This window comes from Frieseomelitta varia, unplaced genomic scaffold (assembly GCF_011392965.1).
Source record: "Frieseomelitta varia isolate USP_RPSP 00005682 unplaced genomic scaffold, Fvar_1.2 scaffold_860, whole genome shotgun sequence".
Classification (NCBI taxonomy): domain Eukaryota; kingdom Metazoa; phylum Arthropoda; class Insecta; order Hymenoptera; family Apidae; genus Frieseomelitta; species Frieseomelitta varia.
Genome location: NW_025110657.1, coordinates 85,151 through 106,499, shown reverse-complemented (window position 1 = coordinate 106,499; position 21,349 = coordinate 85,151). Strand labels below are relative to the sequence as shown.

The 21,349-nt window shown below is 28.8% G+C and overlaps 4 protein-coding genes across 8 annotated transcripts; 2 read left to right on the top strand and 2 right to left on the bottom strand.

Moving 5' to 3' along the window:
• Nucleotides 1-70: 70 nt before the first annotated feature.
• On the bottom strand, nt 71-4,839 carry LOC122536647 (tetratricopeptide repeat protein 30A). 2 transcript variants are annotated; one of them, XM_043669142.1, is made up of 9 exons: nt 4,606-4,839; nt 3,677-3,742; nt 3,264-3,602; nt 3,060-3,195; nt 2,804-2,968; nt 2,450-2,718; nt 778-1,185; nt 305-689; nt 71-235 (listed from the first exon to the last, which is right to left on the bottom strand). In XM_043669142.1, the coding sequence occupies exons 1-9, from the start codon at nt 4,837-4,839 to the stop codon at nt 102-104; spliced, it is 2,136 nt and encodes a 711-aa protein (XP_043525077.1). In that variant the 3' UTR covers nt 71-101. The 2 variants fall into 2 exon arrangements, with proteins under 2 accessions (XP_043525077.1, XP_043525078.1); XM_043669143.1 differs by lacking the exon at nt 4,606-4,839 and adding an exon at nt 3,829-4,327.
• On the top strand, nt 1,317-2,866 carry LOC122536653 (nucleolar protein of 40 kDa-like). The gene is made up of 2 exons (XM_043669154.1): nt 1,317-1,537; nt 1,647-2,866. The coding sequence occupies exons 1-2, from the start codon at nt 1,421-1,423 to the stop codon at nt 2,310-2,312; spliced, it is 783 nt and encodes a 260-aa protein (XP_043525089.1). The 5' UTR covers nt 1,317-1,420; the 3' UTR covers nt 2,313-2,866.
• On the top strand, nt 4,838-18,952 carry LOC122536649 (egl nine homolog 1). 2 transcript variants are annotated; one of them, XR_006308446.1, is made up of 6 exons: nt 4,838-5,231; nt 5,464-6,161; nt 15,640-15,759; nt 16,803-17,013; nt 17,450-17,582; nt 18,410-18,952. XR_006308446.1 is itself a non-coding variant. In XM_043669147.1 (5 exons), exons 1-5 carry the CDS (start codon nt 4,838-4,840, stop codon nt 17,479-17,481), a joined length of 1,455 nt encoding a protein of 484 aa, XP_043525082.1. In that variant the 3' UTR covers nt 17,482-17,608. The 2 variants fall into 2 exon arrangements, 1 of the variants encoding a protein (XP_043525082.1); XM_043669147.1 differs by lacking the exon at nt 18,410-18,952 and having other exon boundaries at nt 17,450-17,608.
• LOC122536648 (DNA polymerase epsilon subunit 2) lies at nt 18,943-21,330 on the bottom strand. Of its 3 annotated transcripts, XM_043669145.1 has the most exons (5): nt 21,162-21,330; nt 20,782-21,013; nt 20,128-20,671; nt 19,346-20,029; nt 18,943-19,270 (listed from the first exon to the last, which is right to left on the bottom strand). In XM_043669145.1, exons 2-5 carry the CDS (start codon nt 20,847-20,849, stop codon nt 18,995-18,997), a joined length of 1,572 nt encoding a protein of 523 aa, XP_043525080.1. In that variant the 5' UTR covers nt 20,850-21,013; nt 21,162-21,330; the 3' UTR covers nt 18,943-18,994. The 3 variants fall into 3 exon arrangements, with proteins under 3 accessions (XP_043525080.1, XP_043525079.1, XP_043525081.1); XM_043669144.1 differs by having other exon boundaries at nt 20,782-21,330; XM_043669146.1 differs by having other exon boundaries at nt 20,832-21,330.
• Nucleotides 21,331-21,349: the final 19 nt, after the last annotated feature.

Below are 21,349 nucleotides of genomic sequence, written 5' to 3'. Positions count from 1 at the left end.
TAAACATTTAAAAAAAATATATTATGTAATATTGAAATGTCGTAATTAATGTATTTCTATACATAAATATTTTATAAATTTTATACATATTATACATATGTTTAAGACATCTGTAATTTTAAAAATAAGGCTTTCAAGTATCGTGCTTCGTAAACAACTGTTTGTTTGCCATGTGGAGTAATAGAAAGCATATCAAAAGGTTGTTCTACTACTGTTACCACATCTCTTCCGTAAACTAAAAAGAAAAAAATATTTTAACAACTTTTAATAACTATATTATTATATATAAAAAAATTAAAAATACCTTCGCAATGTTCCAAAAATTGTATACATTCCTGAAGAGTAGTATCTTTTAAAACTACTAATTGTTTAGCTAATTGTTCTAAAAGAGAGAGAAAACATCTTTTCGCATAAAACCAAGTATCTGTTCCTAACTTTTTATTATAGGGTTCCAAACTTTTCATTACTCTGGATATACCAAATTCATAATTTCCTTTGGAACAATATAATGTTCCAATTACTAAATTTACGATACATAAATGAAATAATTTTTTGTCTTGATCTTCTCGTGAAACTACTTGTTCTTCTTTTTCTATCTTCTTCATTAATCCTTCAGCTTCCGCATTTTGCGATGTCATGATATAACTTACACATAAATTAGCAAGTACTATAGCACTTACATCTAAAATCTAAAATTTTGATAATATTTAATAATTTATATATTAACATATACATATAGATTGCATTTAAAAAAAAGTTAAAAATGACACAACTAACATTATCATATTTTTTTCTAACAATTGGCTCGTAAAATCCTGTTGCTTCCTTAAATTTATTTTCTTGCATGAAAAGGGTATGAGCTACATTTAATTTCCATATATCATGTTCATTGCAAAATTCAACGCTTTTTCTAAAAATTTTCTCAACTTGCGTATAATTTCCAAGTTCCCAATAAATTTTAGCTTGTGCCATTAGAACTGGAACATATCTTTCCAAAGCTTCTTCGTAATCATTTACAGCTTTTTTAACAGCACCATCATCATGATTTAATCGTGCTTCCTGAACTCTTTTTGTTGCTTTTCGCAAAATTTCCATATGTTTGTTACCAAGATCGTCAAATTTGCGATATGCTTCCTCTGGTGAAGTTTGTTGTGTAATTAACGCATCCAGAAAATCATATAAATACTGGGAAATAAATATTGTTGTGATTATAATGAAATTCTTCATACTATTCGCTTTTAATTCTAATAAGTTTATGTTGAATGAAAAAGTGATTATTTTTCGTTCTCTGCACCCTAAATTAATTCTTTTGCTACAGTCCTGCATTTAGCATCATAAGTAGGAGTAAACCTAACCTCAAGTCAAATTCAATTGACATTTGTTTATTATTGTTGCTTCTTGCCTAGATACATTTATAAGAATGGCTACTTGCAAATTAAATCAAATATTTCTTGGAGAAGTTGCATCTGTTCAAAATTATGGAGCTTTTATCAGAATTCCAGGATGTTCTGCCCAGGGATTAATACATAAATCACAAGTATGAGAACAATACAATCACAATAAATTACTTATTTATGTTCTATAATAAAATGATATAATTTGTATTTTTATGTATTTTATATATTTTATATAAAATATTTCTTTAGGTAAGCTCTGCTCATGTAGATAATGTTATAGAAGTTTTACAAAAAGGAGAACGTATATGGTGTAAAGTTATTTCTATTGGAGATGATGGCAAAATAGGATTATCTATGAAGTATGTAAATCAAGGAAATGGTACAGATTTAGATCCAAATGGAGTACAATTACAAAGAGATATACAAAAGAAAAAAATTGTGGAGAAACACGAAAATAAAACTATTCACTTAGAAGCAGTCCTTAACACTACATGTACAAAATGTGGTACTGCTGGACATTTATCTAAAGAATGTTTTATGAGTCCTGATGGAAAAAAATATGAATTGATCCCAGAAATTGAAGAAAAAGAAGAAGTTAGTCAAGCACAAGCTGATGTAAGCAAGAAAGAGAAAAAACATAAACAAAAGAAATTGAAAAAGAAAAAGAAAACTAAAAAAATCAAACAAGACACATTTGATAGTGATTCTAATGAAAAAGATGTAATTAAAAACAAAAAGAAGAAATATTCTAAAGATCAAAAAAAGAAAAAGAAAAAGTACAAGAGTTCTTCTAGTGATAAGAGTTCTAGTGATAGCTTTTCTAGTCACGATGTGAAAGCTCATAAACGAAAGTATACAGAAAGTTCAGAAAAACGAACCAAAAAGTGTAAATATTCAAAAACTAAATCTGAATGAAAACGTGAAAATTAGAATTCAACTATAATTTTTGTGCTGATTTCGTATATTTTTTAATTATTGAAGTATTTCAAACAGATAACTTGTAAGAGCTACATTTATAAATATCTACATATAACAATAAAGATAATACTTACTGGTGTTAAATATTTATAAGTCAAGTGTACATTTTCAGCAAGAACATCAGCTGCTAAATCATAATATTGATATTTGCAGTATAATAGTAATAAATTTGCAAAAGTTTCAGGTGGAAATGGATTTTGTTGCAATAAAAATTGAAGCTTTTCAAATCCCTCACTAGGCTTTGTATCCATATTTATTAAAGCTTGGTTATGCAAAGTAACAGCATCAAGCTCTTCCTCAGATCTAGGGGGCATATCTGTTAATGCTTCTTTTGCTGATTCATCTAAAAATAGCAAATAAAGAGTGCGAAATATTATTATTTGTAATTAGATATATCATAAAAAACTAAATTCATAAGAAATGATTACAATTTTGTAACTGGTATTCAATGGCTGCTTTCAAGTTAAATGCTTCTGTCAGAGCTGTTTCATGAAGTGTTAATGTATTTCCAACACTGCGCACTTCTATTCCTTCTGTTGTCATACCCACTCCTAATTCTGGATGTTCCCTTATTCCTTGTTCTATAATATCAGCTAGTATATACATAATATGCATCAGTATAAAATATTATTTTAAAGTAATTTTATTTACGAATTTAATGCTTAATAACAATGTAAATTTTACCAATATGTTTTAATGATGCTGCATATTCTTTTAATTTAAAGTAACAAAGTGCTACATTATATGATAAATGAGGCTTGAAACCTACAATTTGCAGTGCATTTGCAAACTTTTTTAAAGCTTGTTCATATTGTTCCTCCTAAATAAGGAAATAGTATAAATTGTTGCATAAACAGAAATTTTACATTTCCTTAATATCTTTCATACCTTATATAGAAGACACCCTAAATTAATTTCTGTATCAACATCATCTGCTGGACATTGATCTACAAGATTTTTTGCAGCAACAACATCTTCTTGACCATATTTTATTGCTGCCTGTAGTTTTTTTACTTTAAATTCTAAATTGCTTTGATTAATGACGTTGGAACATATTGTCCAAGCCTCTTGATACATACATGCTTGGTGCAAAGATTGAGCATGATATAACTTATATATGCTTTCATTAGGACATAATTGAACTAACTTTTCATAACATTGTGCAGAAGCTATGAAATCTTGTGTATAAAAATAACAATGAGCAAGAAGAGACAAACAAGGTCTAGACTGTGAAATAATTTATTATTATTAAACATTGATATTGAAGATAAAAAAGTTGATTTCAATGTAGTAATACATACAGTGGGATAGAAATCTAAAAGAATAATAAGAACTTTTATTGTTTCTGAATATCGTTGTTCTTTGATCTGAAAAATTGATTTCTATATTATGTACATATATTATTTAAATATACTTCCAACAAAATAAATTTTTAAATACAAGTGAAATGTACCATTGAATAAATAGTTTTTGTATATTCTCCATCTTTAATGTGCACATTTGGTATAAAAGTAGTCATTTTTTAAAATAATTTTTTTACTCACAAAAGTCAAATTGTCTTTGTATCACAAAGTTTTAATAATTCAACTGTGATGTATACAGTAATGTTGTGATACAAAAGGAATATCGTAACTATGGAAACAATTGCTTTTTCTTAAGAAAAATAAAGACATTTAATATTATATTTTTAATTATATTTAAAAAATTATTCAAGAAATACCACGTCAGTCATAACATGATTTTTCTATAATAAACATTTATAAAAATTTGCTATTTCGAAAGCATTTTATTACATTTTATATATACATTGAATTTATACATTACGTTAATCGCAAAAAAAATACATCAAATTTTCATATATTTTCTTCGTAATTCATGCTTAAATAAAATGACATTAATGACAGCGTATTTGACTTCTCATTTGTATTTAATTCAGTTCATATTTTACATCAAATAATAAATTTCCATTCTTTATAACATCTTTATGTGTCGATGATGTACATCACGTATAAAAGAGCGATTTAAAACAAGACGTATGCTTTTAAAAATTGTTGCTGTAAATTACGAAATAATCTTGATTGCAAAAATATAACTACAAAGTGGCGCTCTCTTAAGGACGACCAAGATAGTAAATGCATGTCTAACTTTTAAATGAATTTTCAAAGAAAAAACTCGACGCAGTGCGATTTGACATATCGGTGCACAAGTATGCATATGCACGACCACTTACACGAGTAGTAATAAAGAACATTAAGCATTGGTGTTTCGATCGTCGTTTCACTAATGGGTATTTTGCAAATCTGATAACGTATATATAGTATGTAAACCAAAGACGATCGTACATATAAGCAATGCGGAGTCTCGATAGCGCGCTAGTATCGTACGCAGATTGAGTGCGTGTGTGACTTCTGTCGTTGGAGAAATGTCGTCGGCACTCGTGGCCGCTAAATAAACGACGAAACATGTCCGGACCGATAGTCAGTCGTGCGCAGACACCCGGCGGTGATGTTCAAATAGGTGTAACGTTGGGTTGTGTTATCTGTAATAGAACTGACAAGCTGTTAAGGTGTTCACGGTGCAAGGCCGTCTTTTATTGTACCAAAGAACATCAAAGGCGGGATTGGAAACGTCACAAAGAATTTTGTGCGACTCATTCCGTGGAATCGATCGTATCGGATACTGTTTCGGTTGCTAGTCAAAATTCCATTTTAAAATCCACTAAAAAAGATTCTTCCGTAAGGAACTGCCACAATTCAATTGTACCAGTGGTTTCTAACCTAAGCGAAAAATCGGTATTAGAAACAACGCGAGAATCGAGCACTGCTCCAGTGTATAATGACAGGAAACGTCTTGGAGGTATATGAAACATGATCTTGTTTTCTTTGTGATTTTTCACAAAACTGTTAGAATTGTATGATTGTAACTATTTAAACAAACAAATATTTTATTTTGCAAAGAAAACAGTAGCCTTTTACTAGCTTAATAGTTTATTATTTACTATGAGCTGCATGACTTTCTTCATAAGATAAATATAATCTTTTCGTCTCGTTTATTTTAAGTAATTTTTGTATGATTTTATTGTTTATAGGAACCAACAAACAGATAGAAAAAGCAAAAGGACAATCAGATCGTAAGGAAAGCCAAAATTCCAAGAGAAAATCCAATAACATCAAAACAAAAGGTACTCGTACAAACAGAGTAGATGGATGGACTTCTCCCATAACCTATGAAGGAAGTTCTGAAGATACGATCTTAGGTGCCAGAACAGAATCATTGAATCCTGCCTTAGAAGGTTCAAGAATCTTAGATAACTTACAAGACAATGAATTAAATATGCCAATACAACATCATAACGGTATGAAGACCTTCCCAGAGATTCGTTTAACTCGTGAAGAATTTCTACCATCTTTCCTTCATAAAAATAAAAATAATCTTGAAGAATTAATAGACGATATAAGCAAAAATGTGATTAGAGACATGGATGAGTATGGTATGTGTGTGGTAGACAATTTTCTAGGGACTGAAAAGGGTCTTGCAGTGTTAAACGAAGTTTTAAATATGTATAGTGCTGGATTATTTAAGGATGGACAATTGGTTTCTAATAAAGCAGGTGCAAATGATTTAAAGACAATTCGTGGTGATCAAATAACGTGGCTTGATGGAAAAGAAAAACAATGTCAAAATATTGGAATGCTCATATCCCAAGTTGATGCTGTCATTATGAGGGCAAATAAAATGTGTAACAATGGGAAAATGGGAAACTACACAATCAATGGAAGGACAAAGGTAAGAATAAATGATTTCATCAGCATTAGATGCATATTCAATATAATTAGTTACATTTATTTTGATTTATTTTAATTTATTGTGTCAAATAAACTGACTTTGTCAAAGTTTATGTTTATATTATTTGAATAATAAGTAGTAAATTTAAGATATGTATTAATATTTTATTATTTGGTATATTAATGTCTATAGAACATGTAAATATATAAATATGTTTTTCTAAATCTCTATACATTAGAGTTTGTATTGTATTTCTCTAGTTTTGACAAGTTCTATAATTCCTTTTTTATTTCTAAATTAATTTCAAAAACATTGGAAATATTTTTTATTTTATTTTATTTATTTTTTTTATTTAACATGATAAATTTATTTAATCCCTAATTATACTTAAAACAGTATTATTTAAACTAATTACAATTTAAAATAAACTTTGGCAATAAAATTGTTTTATTTTAAATATAACATACAATTACATATACCATGAATAATTGAATATTAAATGTTTAAACAAATTGCTTACAATTTAGTTTTAATCTTCTATACAATTGTTACAATTTATGGTCTTTGCAAAACAATTATATCTTTTACTTATTATTATAAAAAATATATAGTACTGCTATTACAGCATATTGTATTGTGTAAAAAAGAGTATTTAAGAAATTATATTTATTACATAGTTACATATTGTTAGGTAACAGTACATTAAAAATGTTCGTTAATTTCAAATAACTGTCAAATTAAATTCCAATCATAGTTTGTGATGGAAAAATGATTTTTTGATTATCGAAAGAACAATGCATATGCAGAAATATAACATAAACCGGAAAAAATGATCTGTTGTTTCGCGTAATAGCCATAGCAATCGAATTAGTCATTGAAATACAAGCATGCCACATTTCCTGATTTGTTGTAAAACTCCAAAGGACAATATCGACAACGCGCATTCGTTGTATTGGTAAAAAAAAGTAGATCTCTCGCGTCCCTCGAAGCAACGGTATTTAATCTTGTAGGCGGTCGAGAGAGAGAATAAGCGATGGCAAGCAGAGAAGGTCAGGATCCCGAAATTGCAACGATCTTTCGGGTGGCTCGTATGCTAAACGAAGAACTAAAATGAGAGTAGCTACGCACGAAGTGCAGTCGGTCACGTACGCCGCACGGTTGACTCGTTATCTCTTTCTCCTTGTCTTTCACCGACTCTCCCTTTCGTCTCTTATGCCAGAAAGCAGACATGTGAATGTTCCCGATTACGCATCCTGTTTCTCGTAAACATGTAAACCATGTGCGAGTGAAACGATACGATATGTTATAAAGACAAATCTAGTATGTAGTAGCAATGGTCAGTTACGGCTGACAAACATAGCTTTTGCGAATACTTTATTTATATAATATATATAACATTCGATTATGTGAGCATTTGAGCATTTAAGAATATAAAGTTATTTACTTGTCATTTATTCGATTCCACGAAAAAAACGAAACTGTAAAATTAAATTTCTGTGTGATCGTTGGATATGAAGATTTTAAGGTTATCTCAATTTGTTTTTTCTTCTATAAAATTCTAAAATAAATTAATCTTGTTTTAAAATAAATTTACTGAATTTCATGTATTCTTGAATAATTCTTTAAATATTATTACAATTTAAACTTTGATGATACATTTGCTATTGTTTTCTCGGTATATAACAGCGGTTCTCATTTCTTTTTAATGGTCTTCCGTAATGTATAGATATTTTGCATAATATTATAAGTATCGCTATTGTAAGTTAATTTATCATTAATATATATAGCAATGTTTCATAATAGATTGTTTGAAAGTATATATTATTGAATTCAATGCATTTGATATTAAATATTATTTCGATATTAGATATTGCAAAATAAGTATATAATTATATTAAATTAAAATAGGTAAAATAAAGAAAGAAATAAAAATGAAAAATGAAAAATGAACATGATTCTAAAATTATTACAACTGAGAGTCTGAAAAAAAGTCGATTCTAAAGTCTTTGCAATTGATTCCCCTTCCAAAGAAACAAGCGAATGTGTATTTTTAAACTAAACATATCGCGCCGTTCTGTCACTGCTTCCATTTATAGTTCGTAAGAAAATATTCAGTACACTTCGAATTCTTTTGTTGCCAAATCCTCCATCTAATTGGAACGCCCAATTAGCAGTATGTTCACGCAATATCGTTTGGTTAAAAATTTCTTCATTTTCCTTTTCGTCCCTTGATTTTAAAAAGCGCGCGTTCTCTTCTACCGGCAAACTGCATTTATTTAATTAGCAAAGTTGAAATTACCAAAAATTATATTGTGATAAAGTAAAATGAATAAAAGGAAAATATTTAGTAGTTCGTTAAATAATACATGAAAATATTGAAAAAATATAAAAATATTTTTATATATAAAACTCTCCATAGCATTTTGTTATATTACTATCGCTTAGTTATTATTTTTAATTTTATTATTATTAACTTCTCGTTCGCGCGTATAAAGAGGAAAACAATAGCGTGTTGTATTCTGACTAGATAAATGAAAAACATATGATGATATAATACTAAAATTCGTTGAAACGTATCGTAGAAGACTGCTATCAATATTATACTAGCATAACGAGAAAGCTGGCACATCATCTTGGAGAATTTCATCGTTAGATAATTATGCATGGTTAAAATTACGTGATGTTGCGTAACGAAATTTAGTATCAATAGTGTCAGTTTTTCTCTATCTTATGAGAATGGTTTTATTTTTTTAAAATGTGTAAAAATGCTCGAAGATTTTGCTAAATTATCAAAATAGTCTAATGTTTTTTGGAATATGATATTAAAGTCTATTTTGTAATAGGTTTTTTGTTGACAATAACCAACATATTCGCGTCAGGCCGTTCACTTTCGATTAAATCCTTACAACCAGCTGGCTACATCTCGCTCTTTAACCTTCGTGAAGGTGAAAGAATCGACGAGGTACAACATACATATATATACATATGCATTTGTGCATATAGTTAGATGGTTGAGAACGTGCCAATCGTGTTTGAGGACGATTTCATTCGTCTTCGTAGTGGCGTTTCCACGAGGATATTTACCGGTGCTTGTTGATTTTCTGATCGGTTCGACATACATATCTTTCATTTGTAAAATAATTATAATTACAACACTTTACAGTTTAAAGAGAAAATTGTTATTTCAAATTATCACATTATAGTATAAATATTTTAAAAATACAAATATATAAATATGTAGGTAGATGCGTACATTTTCATTTAGATTCATTTAGAATCCATTGAAACAGATAATTTAAAATTTTTTATTTTATGATACGACATCATTGCGAGATTTCGACTATTTTCTTTTACCGAAATAAGAAATTTTAAACCAGATTAAATAGATATAAAGATATGAATAAAGTTTTGAAATGAGTGTTGAAATTACAATGCTGATTACTGATCACTAATATATTTGACGACATTTACTTCATTATTTAATTATTTTTTCCATACACGTACGGATAAAATCTACGTTTTAAAAATAAGAAAAAAAATTACATTTCGTAGGAAAGGAATTTCGATTGCCAGGAAAAACGCAATGAATATTGAGTTTTATGATAGTGCAGCAACAATAAATTCTTACATATTGGGGATGAAAATTTTTAATTTATTATATATGACTCACATGCGTGCACATTACAATGAGAGAAACATGAAATATTTTTAGCATAAATAACAGTATAGTTTTCCTCATTCAATGTGCGATATATCCCGAACCATGTCGTTTGTCGAAGTATGCTTTTAGTATGTTTTATCAAGTATTAGAACAAAATCACTTTTGATAAAGAATTTTTACAATAGTTAGATTTCGTGTAATTACCGAAGGCAAAATGGACTATATATGTATATATAATATAGAATTATATGGTTCCAATCGATGACTCATGCTGCAGAAATATTTTCTGTATTCGAAGAGTAACAGACGTGTGTGTTTTTCTTCCGATTCTATGAAACACGTGTAATAATATTGGCAAAGTGGTTTTCCCCTGAAAACATAACGTAATACTTGATTGTTTCATTTAAACGAACAATATACCGACGTTTTTCCTTCTTCTTTCGGCTCGTTGCTGATTAATTGCATTTCAGTTGCTATAGTTGTCAAGATTTGTCAAGTTAGAATGAATATTCCTTTCGACGAGATTTGAAATAATTCTTGGACGTTGTTCAAATGCTAAAAATCTGATTATGACGTAGGTGCTGTATATCGATATGAAAGTAATGTGAATTTAGAAAAGGATTGGACGTGGTTTTGCTTCTTTCTAAATTGTCACTTCTACTCCAAAGCCTTGCTTAATATTCATGATGTCCAAAAACGATTGTGAGGAAAGTCATTGAGAATTACCTCTCTCGTAGATTACGTATAACTCAAATGAGGTTTATTTGTAAATAAAGTAAGAATTCGTTCAATATAAAATTGTTGGAAAACGAGTTAAAACAACTTGTTAAAATTTAAATTATTAAAAATTATTAAAAATATTCGAATATGATCGATATTGTGTACTGCGTTACATATAAACGACTGGGTGGACGTAGTACCTCCTGATAATAATTCGAGCTTAATCATACGTTTCAGACACGAATATAACTGTCAGTCATAAATTACGTAATAAATATGCAAAACAATTTTTTCCTTCATTAAACCAAGTTTTGTTAACTTTTTGTTAACAAAACAATGAACACAAAAAGCACATAAAATAGGATAAATGAGTCTGACCTCTGATATAGTAAATTTGTTATAAGAAATATGTAAAATTTCACTCATATTTCACGTTTTACACAGAGAAAGGATTGTTATATAGATCATCACAAGGTACGAAAAAATACTTAAAAGTCCAAAAAAGATACAAATTTTTCAATCCTTTGTGTTGAACAGGACTGAATAGTCTATGTTCCAAAACATGTATGTAAACTTTTAACCTTTTTGAATATAAGTTATTAATCATAAACCATATAAAACAAAATTTTAAAAAACTCAAATATTTCACAGACTATGAAAGATTATTCGAAACTTATTGTCAGATTATTTTCAACCAGCCGCACGAAAGTATATTTCTTCGGTCTTTCTTGATATTTGTACCAAACGAAAGAACAAAGATCGCACACTGCCATTCGACTTCCGGTTTAATAAACACGTATCAGACGATACTGTTTTCACGTCAAGAATTCACACATTTGTGTCTCGACTGTTCGTAATCTGTGGTTTCGTTGATTCTTATATCATTATCGCAGTGATGTATTTTTGGCAGGTTGTATTCCTTATCTGAGGAACGTGACGAATTGCACGTAAAGTGTACGATATCAAAGCGTTTTGTCTCACTGGTGCAGTCTATCTATATCATATCAGTCGATGTCTGTTAATAAATTCAATTATCTGCAAAGATAAAAAAAGATTACAAATAAGGTACGTGCGCATCTTTAAGCGCTGTACACGTCGCACATTCGGAACCGTTGGATTTATACGAGTGTGATTCATGTTAGGAAAGAATGTTTAATATTTTCGGGTAATTTCTGTCATTGAATCGACGCGGCGGAAATCGAGAAAGATAATAGTTAACTGATTGCACGAATGTTTCTCTGCTGTCTCTAACGTTAAAACAAAACGATGTGTATGACGTCAAACTCAGTATCAATTGTCCATCTCTCAAGGTGATTCGATGGTGCACAATTCAATAGTTATTGAATACTATCGATATCAATATTGAACGTGGTAAAATCGCGCCGACACGCTTTGAAGAAAAAATATTTTCGATCGGAAATCCCGCTCGTAATCTACGTAGCTGGAGGTTGTTCTTTCTTATCGAACAGCTTTTTCATATGTATCGTATACTGTTTAGTTGGTACGGTGAAAGGCATTTGCCATACTGGATCACTGTTATAGAACGCGTGACACGAGTGTCTTATTTGAACATAGATTTTTATCCAATACAGTAGAGAACCAAAGGAATTTAAAAAAAATCAATCGATATAATATGGAAGCTTGTAAAAAGTTCTGTTTTCATTGCTATTTGCGACTAATTACCAGAAAACGAGTTATATCAATTAACTGCAATTTAATCTAGAATCTGAAAGCAAGTTTGTTACAGTATTTAATCAGTAGTAATGAACTATTTGCTCCTAAGATGGTTTACTGAAATTAATTTTCATTCATGAAGAAGAGATGTATTACAAAACAAGAACAGTCTAATCTTATTATTTTTAATATATGTACATTTTTATCGTGGTTTGCATTTATATTTTCAATTCAGATTTAGAAAAAAGAATGTCTACTTCAGGCATTTATCGTATCTGTTGTACTTCAACCAAATAATTCATTAATTAATTTAATCATCTTGAATTTCAGCACAGTTTTTATCTTCCCATAAAAGTTCGTCTTCTTAAATATCTCTTTAAAAGTTCACGGACAATTTATAAAAGTACATATGAAAAATATGAGAAAAAAGATGATTCTTCATATCTCCTTCCCACTCTTATAAAAAGTATATTAAGAATTTATCGTTCATGACTATTAAAAAGTTTTTAAAAATTTCAAATGTACGAGCTACATTTTTCAACATCTAAAAGTTCAACAAAATCAGGAATTTCACTTTCTGTCAGGATTTATTTTCAAAGCTTTAAAAAAATTGGTACAAAAAGAAAACGAGCAGAGAAAAACATATATATTTCGAACTTGAAGATATAATTTTCACACACACACTGACATTTTCATTACAAGACAATAGAAAAAAAATAAAAAAATCGTGTGTACATGTTTCGTGGATTACGTGATAATACACATTGCCGAATATAGTCCCAAGGTTAGTAATCTATTTAGGTCAAGGCTAAAAGGTGATCCCTATTTATATATATGTACGTTCTCCCTCTAAAGAGACCTTGTGACTATCTCGGCCCTTTTCGTACATGTGCGTGCGCTATGAGATTTCTGGCTGTTCTACTATTAACGCTTCTTTGATATGTCTGGTTAGATTGAAACTCAGTTTACTGAAATTGAGACTATACATCTCTTATAAAATGATTTGTGTAAAATCAGTGGATATACATATGATTATTAGACAGTGGATATTTATGCAAAATTATATTTTAAAAATAAAATAATGGAATATAAGTAATCTATTAAATATTCTAACGAACAATGCGAACAACATGCATAAAAGTGTACAGTATTCATTATTCATAGTAATTTCAATAATTTGTTCACACATTAATTGATTGATTTATTGATTAATTTTGTAACTTCTTATTCTGAATTGTAATTTTATATTGCTGTATTTGTTAGTACAACTGCAAATTTTAAAAGAAAAAGAATATACTAACATTTCGAACTATTGATATTACATTAGAGGAATGAAAAATTCTGGAACCAACTTCTGGATATGCGATAATTGTCTGAAAACTGCATTTGGTGTGAATCTGTGCCAATCAATAACAGACACAGTGTCGTCTGATATTGATAGAAAATAAATTAAAATAGTTTGCGCCTTGTATACGTGAGAAACAGCGAGAAAAAGTATTTTTTAGTTCTTTTTAAATGTTTAAGAAATGATCTTACGTTTAAACGAAAAATTAAAGACCTATTACTTGTGAACGTTTTTTAAAATTTTAAATTGTTTCTAACTTCGATACGGAATTAAGTTCTTATTAGATCTGAATTTATGTGTAAAGAGGTTTACAATTTATTACACTATATGCTTTGACTATATTCCTTGGTACTAGATCGGTTGTCTTACGCTTAGTAATTATTCAGATCATTGACTTCGCGTAATATTCCATGGTCATGAATCGTAGAAAATTGTTACGATGAACCCAAAATTCGTCTTTTTTTTCAAGTTCATACGATTTTTTTTATTTTAATTTTCTTTAAAGTGAGATTGAGCTTCAAAATATCGTTAGTCGAAAGATTGCAATTTTTGATTTAAGAAAGTCCTTATTTTTCTTTTAATATTACTCATTCAATTATTATCGAAGTGAATATAAATCAATCGAAGGAACAGAAATAATCTGTTATTCTTTGATGTTACTTTTGTGGCGATGAGTCATTCAGTATTTAGTCAGAATTCTTTTATTTACGTGATGCATCGCAGGAAAGGCTTGAAACCTACTTGAGATTTCATACACTGTGACTACTCACTTACTTTCATACACTGTGATTAATAATACAATTTATTCAGGTGCATACAAAGCAAAAATTTTCGGTTTTTTTCACAGTTATATTTTTAGAAACTGGAAGCAAATGAAATTTAAATGCCTTAACTATCCACATATAAAATAATATAATATTTTAATAAGCGCTCCATATTAATTTTTATAATTTTACATTTATTGCTCTGTATTTAATTAAATAATAAAATTTAACTTGGTAATTAAATTGCCACGAAACATAATTTACTTTTACTCAAGAATTAAATGAAACAATTACCAAGAAATCGATACAATTGAAAATCGATTTTAAGTCTCTGCTGATAAAAAAATTTAAGCGAAACGTGCATTATTCTTGTAAAAAGTGATTGTAGTATTATAAGGCCATCTCGCATTACAGATATGATGATTTCAGGTAGTTATTATTTTTTATTCATTTAATCAATTGATTAAAATTCTTAAGGTATAACATCATTATATTTCGATAATATTCTTAGAATGATAACGTTATCATCGGAAAATATTTTGCAAGAATTGCATACATATACGTGATATACAATGTAGAAACGTAAACAAAATTGTACAATTACTATTAAATTAAAATTCGAACGCTGATTATAAAACACAATGATAAATTTAATAAATTTCATTGAAAATTTTATTTTCTAATTGTAAGTTTATAAATTGATAATTATAATGACTTTTAAAGAATGTTAATATAAATCAAAATTTCATATGGATTCACAGATCTATTTTTATTAGAAAGTTCAATTCACCTACGTTCATAACTACAACTACCAATTGTCTATAGAAATTAATTTTCTATAGAATGATTTAAAGTCAATAAGAACATAAAAAAAACACATGATATAGCCACACATATACATAGTAGAGGAAAATACTTTCAACATGTTGGTCTTTCATAAATATATTAGGCGCTCATTTATCTTTTGATAATGCAAGATTAGTACTAGCTACGATATCTTATGCTTGTTTTACTACATCTCGGAGACCATTTATCTTCGCTATTTTGTCGCTTTTAATTTAAAAGAAAGAGCTACTTACCATCGATGAGTAATTATTAAATTTGATTTATATTCTTATTTAGCTTATTTAGAATGATTATTATTATTCAACGCGTCTTTTCTGTTATAAACCAACGAGCTGTTATAAAAAATCCTACGACACCATCTATATTCTTAACGATTACTCGAATCGTAAATGTTTGCACTTGTAAAGTCGCACTCTGCAAGGACACTCGATTTTTTCGATTAAAATGACACGATGCATTATTTTTCAGGCGATGGTGGCTTGTTATCCTGGCTACGGTTCGCACTACGTGAAACATGTGGATAATCCAAATCGGGATGGACGATGCATCACAGCCATATATTATCTTAATCGAGATTGGGATATCAAGGTAAGAATCAGTTCAATCATCTCGTTTTTGTTCCACTAGTTTTTACAATTAGATCAGTGTTTTCTCAAATTTACATATGAGAAATTTGCAAAGAAGAAAATTTGTATCTCTCAAACATAAGAATCGGAAGATAAAATTTTTGTTAGAAAAATTTCATTCACTTAACAGTTAAATCACCCTAAAGAGAAATATATTTTATTCGTCTTAAATAAAATGACGATGGAAGCGTGACGACTGGTACTGGTTCCTATAGTTGCCTTGTTAAGTCTTGTTCACCCTGCACGTGCGACCATGATTGTTTGAATTTTAAAAGTAAGGACACTCTGGAAAAGGGCAGGCAATAGAGTACGAAGGGTATCGGGGGCCTACGTGAGTTGCTCCATGTAACGCTTCCGTCTCGCACATGCACGTGAATCTCATATTGAGCAATATTTATGTTGACCTACTCGATAAATAGGGGCTGTTTAAACACACGCTGTCTTAGAAAATAAAAGCACCGGATGTGTAAGAATGTCTCATACTAAAACGTGGGCCTGTTACCTTCAACTCTAATGAATGAATACATCCTTCAAACAAGGATATCACGAAAGAGAAACTTGATGATCCGGCGTAAAATTCTTATGCTTATTGGCCTCTTTACAAACAAGTTTTGAGTCCGGAATTTTTGTATCTTTAAATGTTTACGAATTTTGCTTTAACGAAAGAATTATAAGAGATAATAAACTTGAAGAACGGAGAAACTTATAAGAATAATTTTTAATAATGAATATATGTTCCTAGATTTGTTTTGTTTCATTCACACTTCTGTAAGTTTAATCGTTATTTTTTTCCCCATTTTTTATTAATTTCATATTATGAATATTAATATGAACGCTTGATAATAAATAAGTATTCGTAATCATCAGTAATAATTAATTGAAATATCTAATTAATAAATGAACAATTCTCAAGATACATATTTTCTAATTTGTTCATTTAATATTATTATTTCAAGCAATGGTTCCTCATCACTTATAATAATTTTACAATTTTTGCGTTTAAAGCAAAATGGTGGCCTCTTGAGGATATTTCCAGAAGGCTGGCGTGATCAAGTAGCAGATATTGAACCTCTTTTCGACAGAATATTGTTCTTCTGGTCTGACAGGAGAAATCCACACGAGGTTCAGCCAGCATATAAAACGAGATATGCAATCACTCTATGGTACTTCGATGCGGAAGAAAGAAATCAAGCTTGCCGAAGATATCAGAGAGAAAGTAGGTAGTAGGTATTACATTAATTGTAATTAAGGCGTTCATTTTCAGTTTTGAAGCATATGTATTTCAAGTAATAGTACATTTTACATTTTACTCGAAAAAGATAATAATAATACACACACATATATATATATATATATATATAATTAAAAAAAGGTATATTTTATATAAAGGATAATTAAATTAGATAAGATGTGAAAAATCTCTGTGTAATTTTTATAATCTCATGTGTACGTATCTATACGTACGTATCTATATAAATATAACTTTTTAAAACATAATATGTTATTAAAATTTTATTTCCTAAATCGCTGTGTTTAATTATTTTATATCTTTATTACGAATTATTAAACAATAAACGATCTGCATAGTTTTGGAGAAACAGTTCCGGAGGAGTTCTAGACTACAAATTTTGATTTAACTATTTATTTTTCAGGAGAATTATACGCAAAGAAAGAAAGTTCGTGAGACATGGAGTCTGAAGGACCGTTACACCGTCCGTCGACTGAAATTGTAATTTTATTAGCTAAACTTATACACCTGTACATAGTTACACGAAAAAAGCATTGGTATATAAACTATTATGTATTATTCTGTATTATGATATAGTTGAGATTGTAGGAGATATAAAGATTTAAGGATGTGCAATAGATATAAGCGCGTTCTTCTTTTTTTATATAAAGCGGCACTGTAACATATTTCGATGAGTAAGTGTGCGCAGCCCACAATTTACAATTATACATATTAATTATTAATCTCTGTTTTTTCTAACATTAATGCTCACATTCTAATCGAACATTTAAAAGATAAAAATTTAGCATTCGCTTGCCACGACTAAAAATTCGTTATATCGATACAATACTAGCTTCCAATATTTGGAATAAAAAACATTTCTGCTGCATTCGTAATTCGTATACGAAGCTAAAATTATATAGTGTACAGAGAGAATGAAAAAAATATGTGTGCGTATGTAGGATAAGAATGAAAGTTTGTGTGTGCTAGAGAAAAAAATCAATTTGAATAATGAAAATTAATGTTTCTATATACATACATATATATATATGTATATATATACATACACATATATGTGTGTGTGCGCGTGCGTGTATGTGTATAATTGTATGTACATTATATATATATATATAATGATATATCATAAACTTTGCTAAATAAAAATTGTGTCTTAACTATTATATTTACATAACTACATATGTTCCCTTTAACTTCTGTACAGCTGGTATTGTTGGTAGCAGTTCAGCTTGTTATTAATACAAAATTGTAATGCGAACGTACTATCGCGTTTTATTGCATCTCGTATGTTATACGTTGTTCTATAAAGTTACGATCCTTATACCGATGTTTGATTAAATGGCCAGTAATTAACTTATGCTTCCAGCGCAGTGAATTGAGATATGCCGGGGCCCAGTCAGTACCTGTAATATTGTTATGTACATTGTGAAGAGGAGGTAGAAACACATGTGTTTAATATTGTATGTATCTATTTATATAAATCGATAAGAAAAAAATGAAAAAAAAGAAAATTAAATAAATGCGTACTTCCTGTGTCCCATATAACAATTTTGTTAAACCTGAGAAAGAAGAGTGTTATAGGTATATTATGTTGATAATATTAAACACATTTGATCGTCATTGAAACATCACTAATAACTTATTCTTCAGTTACATTACTAGATATGAAAACTCGAAAAATTATCCAATATCTCTAACGTATGATTAAATTATTTTCAATGACTAAACGTAACTTAATATGGTCTTATTTTAATGAAGATTGTTGAGGACAAAGTTACAAACCTTACAAAAGCTTGAAGTATTGTAAATTTGATGAGAATTTCGATGTGAAAATAAATACTGTACAAAATAAGCATGCAATTGTTCATAGAAGGATGATAGAGTAAATTATTATTATTATTACATTTTACTTGTTAATATTTTATTTTCAGAAATTAAAAACAATTTATAATTAAACACTATCCATATCTTTGGGAATAGCACAATGTTCAATTAAATTTAGTGCTGGAACGTATACTTTGAACGAATGATCGTTCTTCGAAAATGATCCTGGATTAATCACATGACAATTAGAATAGACAGTTTCATATGCTTCAAATCTGTCTGCAGTTACAATAAGATCCGGAGTAGGATATATTTGTAATGAATGATTATATTTCCAATATATCGGTAACATCGGAAGACTTAAGGGAGTCAAATGAGATTGACAGATAATTGATTTAGCGTACTAAAACATTTAACAAAAATAAAATAACATAATTATGAAATAAAATATAACAATCTGTAATACAATAAAGCTTACATGGTCGTAAATATTGCCTTGAAATGGAAAGTGAAGTGTATTCCTACACATTTTTGTTAGAATATCTCCCCTTAATACCACAATTTCTTTTGTACAATACTGAATTCTACATGGATTAGTAGCAAATATTGCTCCAGGTATATTGTTCCTAAAATCTTCAGTAAGGTTGTTTGGAAGTGGTAATCTTGGCAAAATTTTTGGTGATCCAATATCATTTATGGCAGGTACAAAAATAAATTTGGAATCTCGTTTTATATCTGGATATTGCATTATTATATCAGCAAGATTTTGAAGTCCCTCTACCAATTTCTGTCCGCTCGATGATTTTGCAGGAAAACTTAAGAAATGTCCACATAATACGAAAGCTATAGGTGGATATTCAGAATATCCTTCCAACATAGTTTTAAATTTACGTAAAACAGTTTTATCATCTAACCACATTTCAGATACAAAAACAATCATTCCATCTTTGTTACTTTCTTCATAAGTTTTTAATTTTTCCGAAAGTTTCAAAGAAAACTCACTTGGACCACCAAATGCATTAGCATTACCAAAATCCACACGTGCATTATTAGATGATTCTGCTGGTGGAAAACCTAAATTTTTCACGTATAAAACACCATCATGAAAATCTCCATTAGCTATTACAATAGAACATTCCATGATCAAACCATCCTGAAAATTGTGTACAAATATTGAGGAAAATATTTATTTAGATAACAATATTCTACATTTTAAAATAATGTGTATAATTATTATTCTTAAAGTTTCAAAAAGGATATTGCTTCTCGCAAATCAACTTTTATTGAACCTCCTGTGTCTTCCAGATAATATTGTCCCTCTACTAATTGAGACAGAAGACCCATAACATATACATTTCCTTCTTTACTTTCACTCAACAGATATTCAATTGGTACCAATTCAATCCAATTTTCTTTTTTTTCACCAAGCATTGGAGGAATGAATAATTCATGTCTCAAAGTTCTGTACCAAAGCAACTCAAATCTATCTTTAAAAATTGTAGATTTATATTGTGCTTCAGGATATAAATCTGGTGTTATAGATTCCAAAACGAATTTTTTCTTAGACAAGTCATATTTAATTCTAGGAACATCAAATACATTTATGACATTTAATACTGTTTCTGTATTCTTTAATGTATTGGGTTTTATACACTCTTGTATTGCTAGTTGCAAATTTTCAACAGTTACGTGCGTATCACTTAAATCTTGAGATAAAACTTGTTCTGCTATTTGTGTCAACCATATTTCACGTTCATTTTCTTCTACGTTTAGAAGTTCCTTTGCAAGTGAAACACTGAGTTTCCTAGATAATAAATTTCTTTGTAGAATATATTAGCGTACAATATGTTAGAAAAGTCAAAAAATATTAATTATATAAATATTATTATATAATATAATTATATATGTACACACCTTGAAATTATAAGTCCATATAATGAAAAGGTATTTCGTATCACATTTATCAATTTTTCATCAGCCATTATTATAAAGGCGTTATATTATATTTATATACATATTTTTTTAATATTTCTCCTTGATTCAAAATGTTAATAAAGAACATTAATAATATGTATTACAATTTCACATTCTAACATTGTTATTTACACCTAGAAAACATTATCACAAAAATTTCCCGCCTTTTTTACTGAAACATGTATATATATAATTAATCTATATTATTTTAAAATCATCCAAAAATTTCTCTTATGAAAAATTTCTTAATTACAAAGTATTATAATTAGTAATTAATAACGATTATTATATAGGTATATAAATAGACTTTGACAATGTACTTTTTTCGGAAGATTTTTTAGGTTCTCTTTATCACTTTCATGTCACATCTTGTACCGATTTAGGTTTTCCAGTTTGCAGCACTATTAGTGGTGAGAATTAAAATAAAAAAATATGAACATTATTGTCAGATGTGTTTAGAAAATTATTTATTGAATTGAACGTGGTGATACTTCATCAATGAAGAAAT

Coding starts and splice junctions, on each gene's coding strand:
- LOC122536653 (XM_043669154.1), top strand. CDS start 1,421: ATGGCTACTTGCAAATTAAATCAAATATTTCTTGGAGAAGTTGCATCT. Junction 1,538..1,646: donor GATTAATACATAAATCACAA/GTATGAGAACAA, acceptor ATATTTCTTTAG/GTAAGCTCTGCTCATGTAGA.
- LOC122536649 (XM_043669147.1), top strand. CDS start 4,838: ATGTCCGGACCGATAGTCAGTCGTGCGCAGACACCCGGCGGTGATGTT. Junction 5,232..5,463: donor TGACAGGAAACGTCTTGGAG/GTATATGAAACA, acceptor TATTGTTTATAG/GAACCAACAAACAGATAGAA. Junction 17,014..17,449: donor CCGAAGATATCAGAGAGAAA/GTAGGTAGTAGG, acceptor TTTATTTTTCAG/GAGAATTATACGCAAAGAAA.
- LOC122536647 (XM_043669142.1), bottom strand. CDS start 4,839: ATGTTTCGTCGTTTATTTAGCGGCCACGAGTGCCGACGACATTTCTCC. Junction 3,743..4,605: donor TGTTCTTTATTACTACTCGT/GTAAGTGGTCGT, acceptor TCAATTTTTCAG/ATCAAAGAACAACGATATTC. Junction 2,719..2,803: donor TGAATACCAGTTACAAAATT/GTAATCATTTCT, acceptor TGCTATTTTTAG/ATGAATCAGCAAAAGAAGCA.
- LOC122536648 (XM_043669144.1), bottom strand. CDS start 20,849: ATGGCTGATGAAAAATTGATAAATGTGATACGAAATACCTTTTCATTA. Junction 20,030..20,127: donor AAGTTGATTTGCGAGAAGCA/ATATCCTTTTTG, acceptor ATATTTGTACAC/AATTTTCAGGATGGTTTGAT. Junction 19,271..19,345: donor AAGGCAATATTTACGACCAT/GTAAGCTTTATT, acceptor TAAATGTTTTAG/TACGCTAAATCAATTATCTG.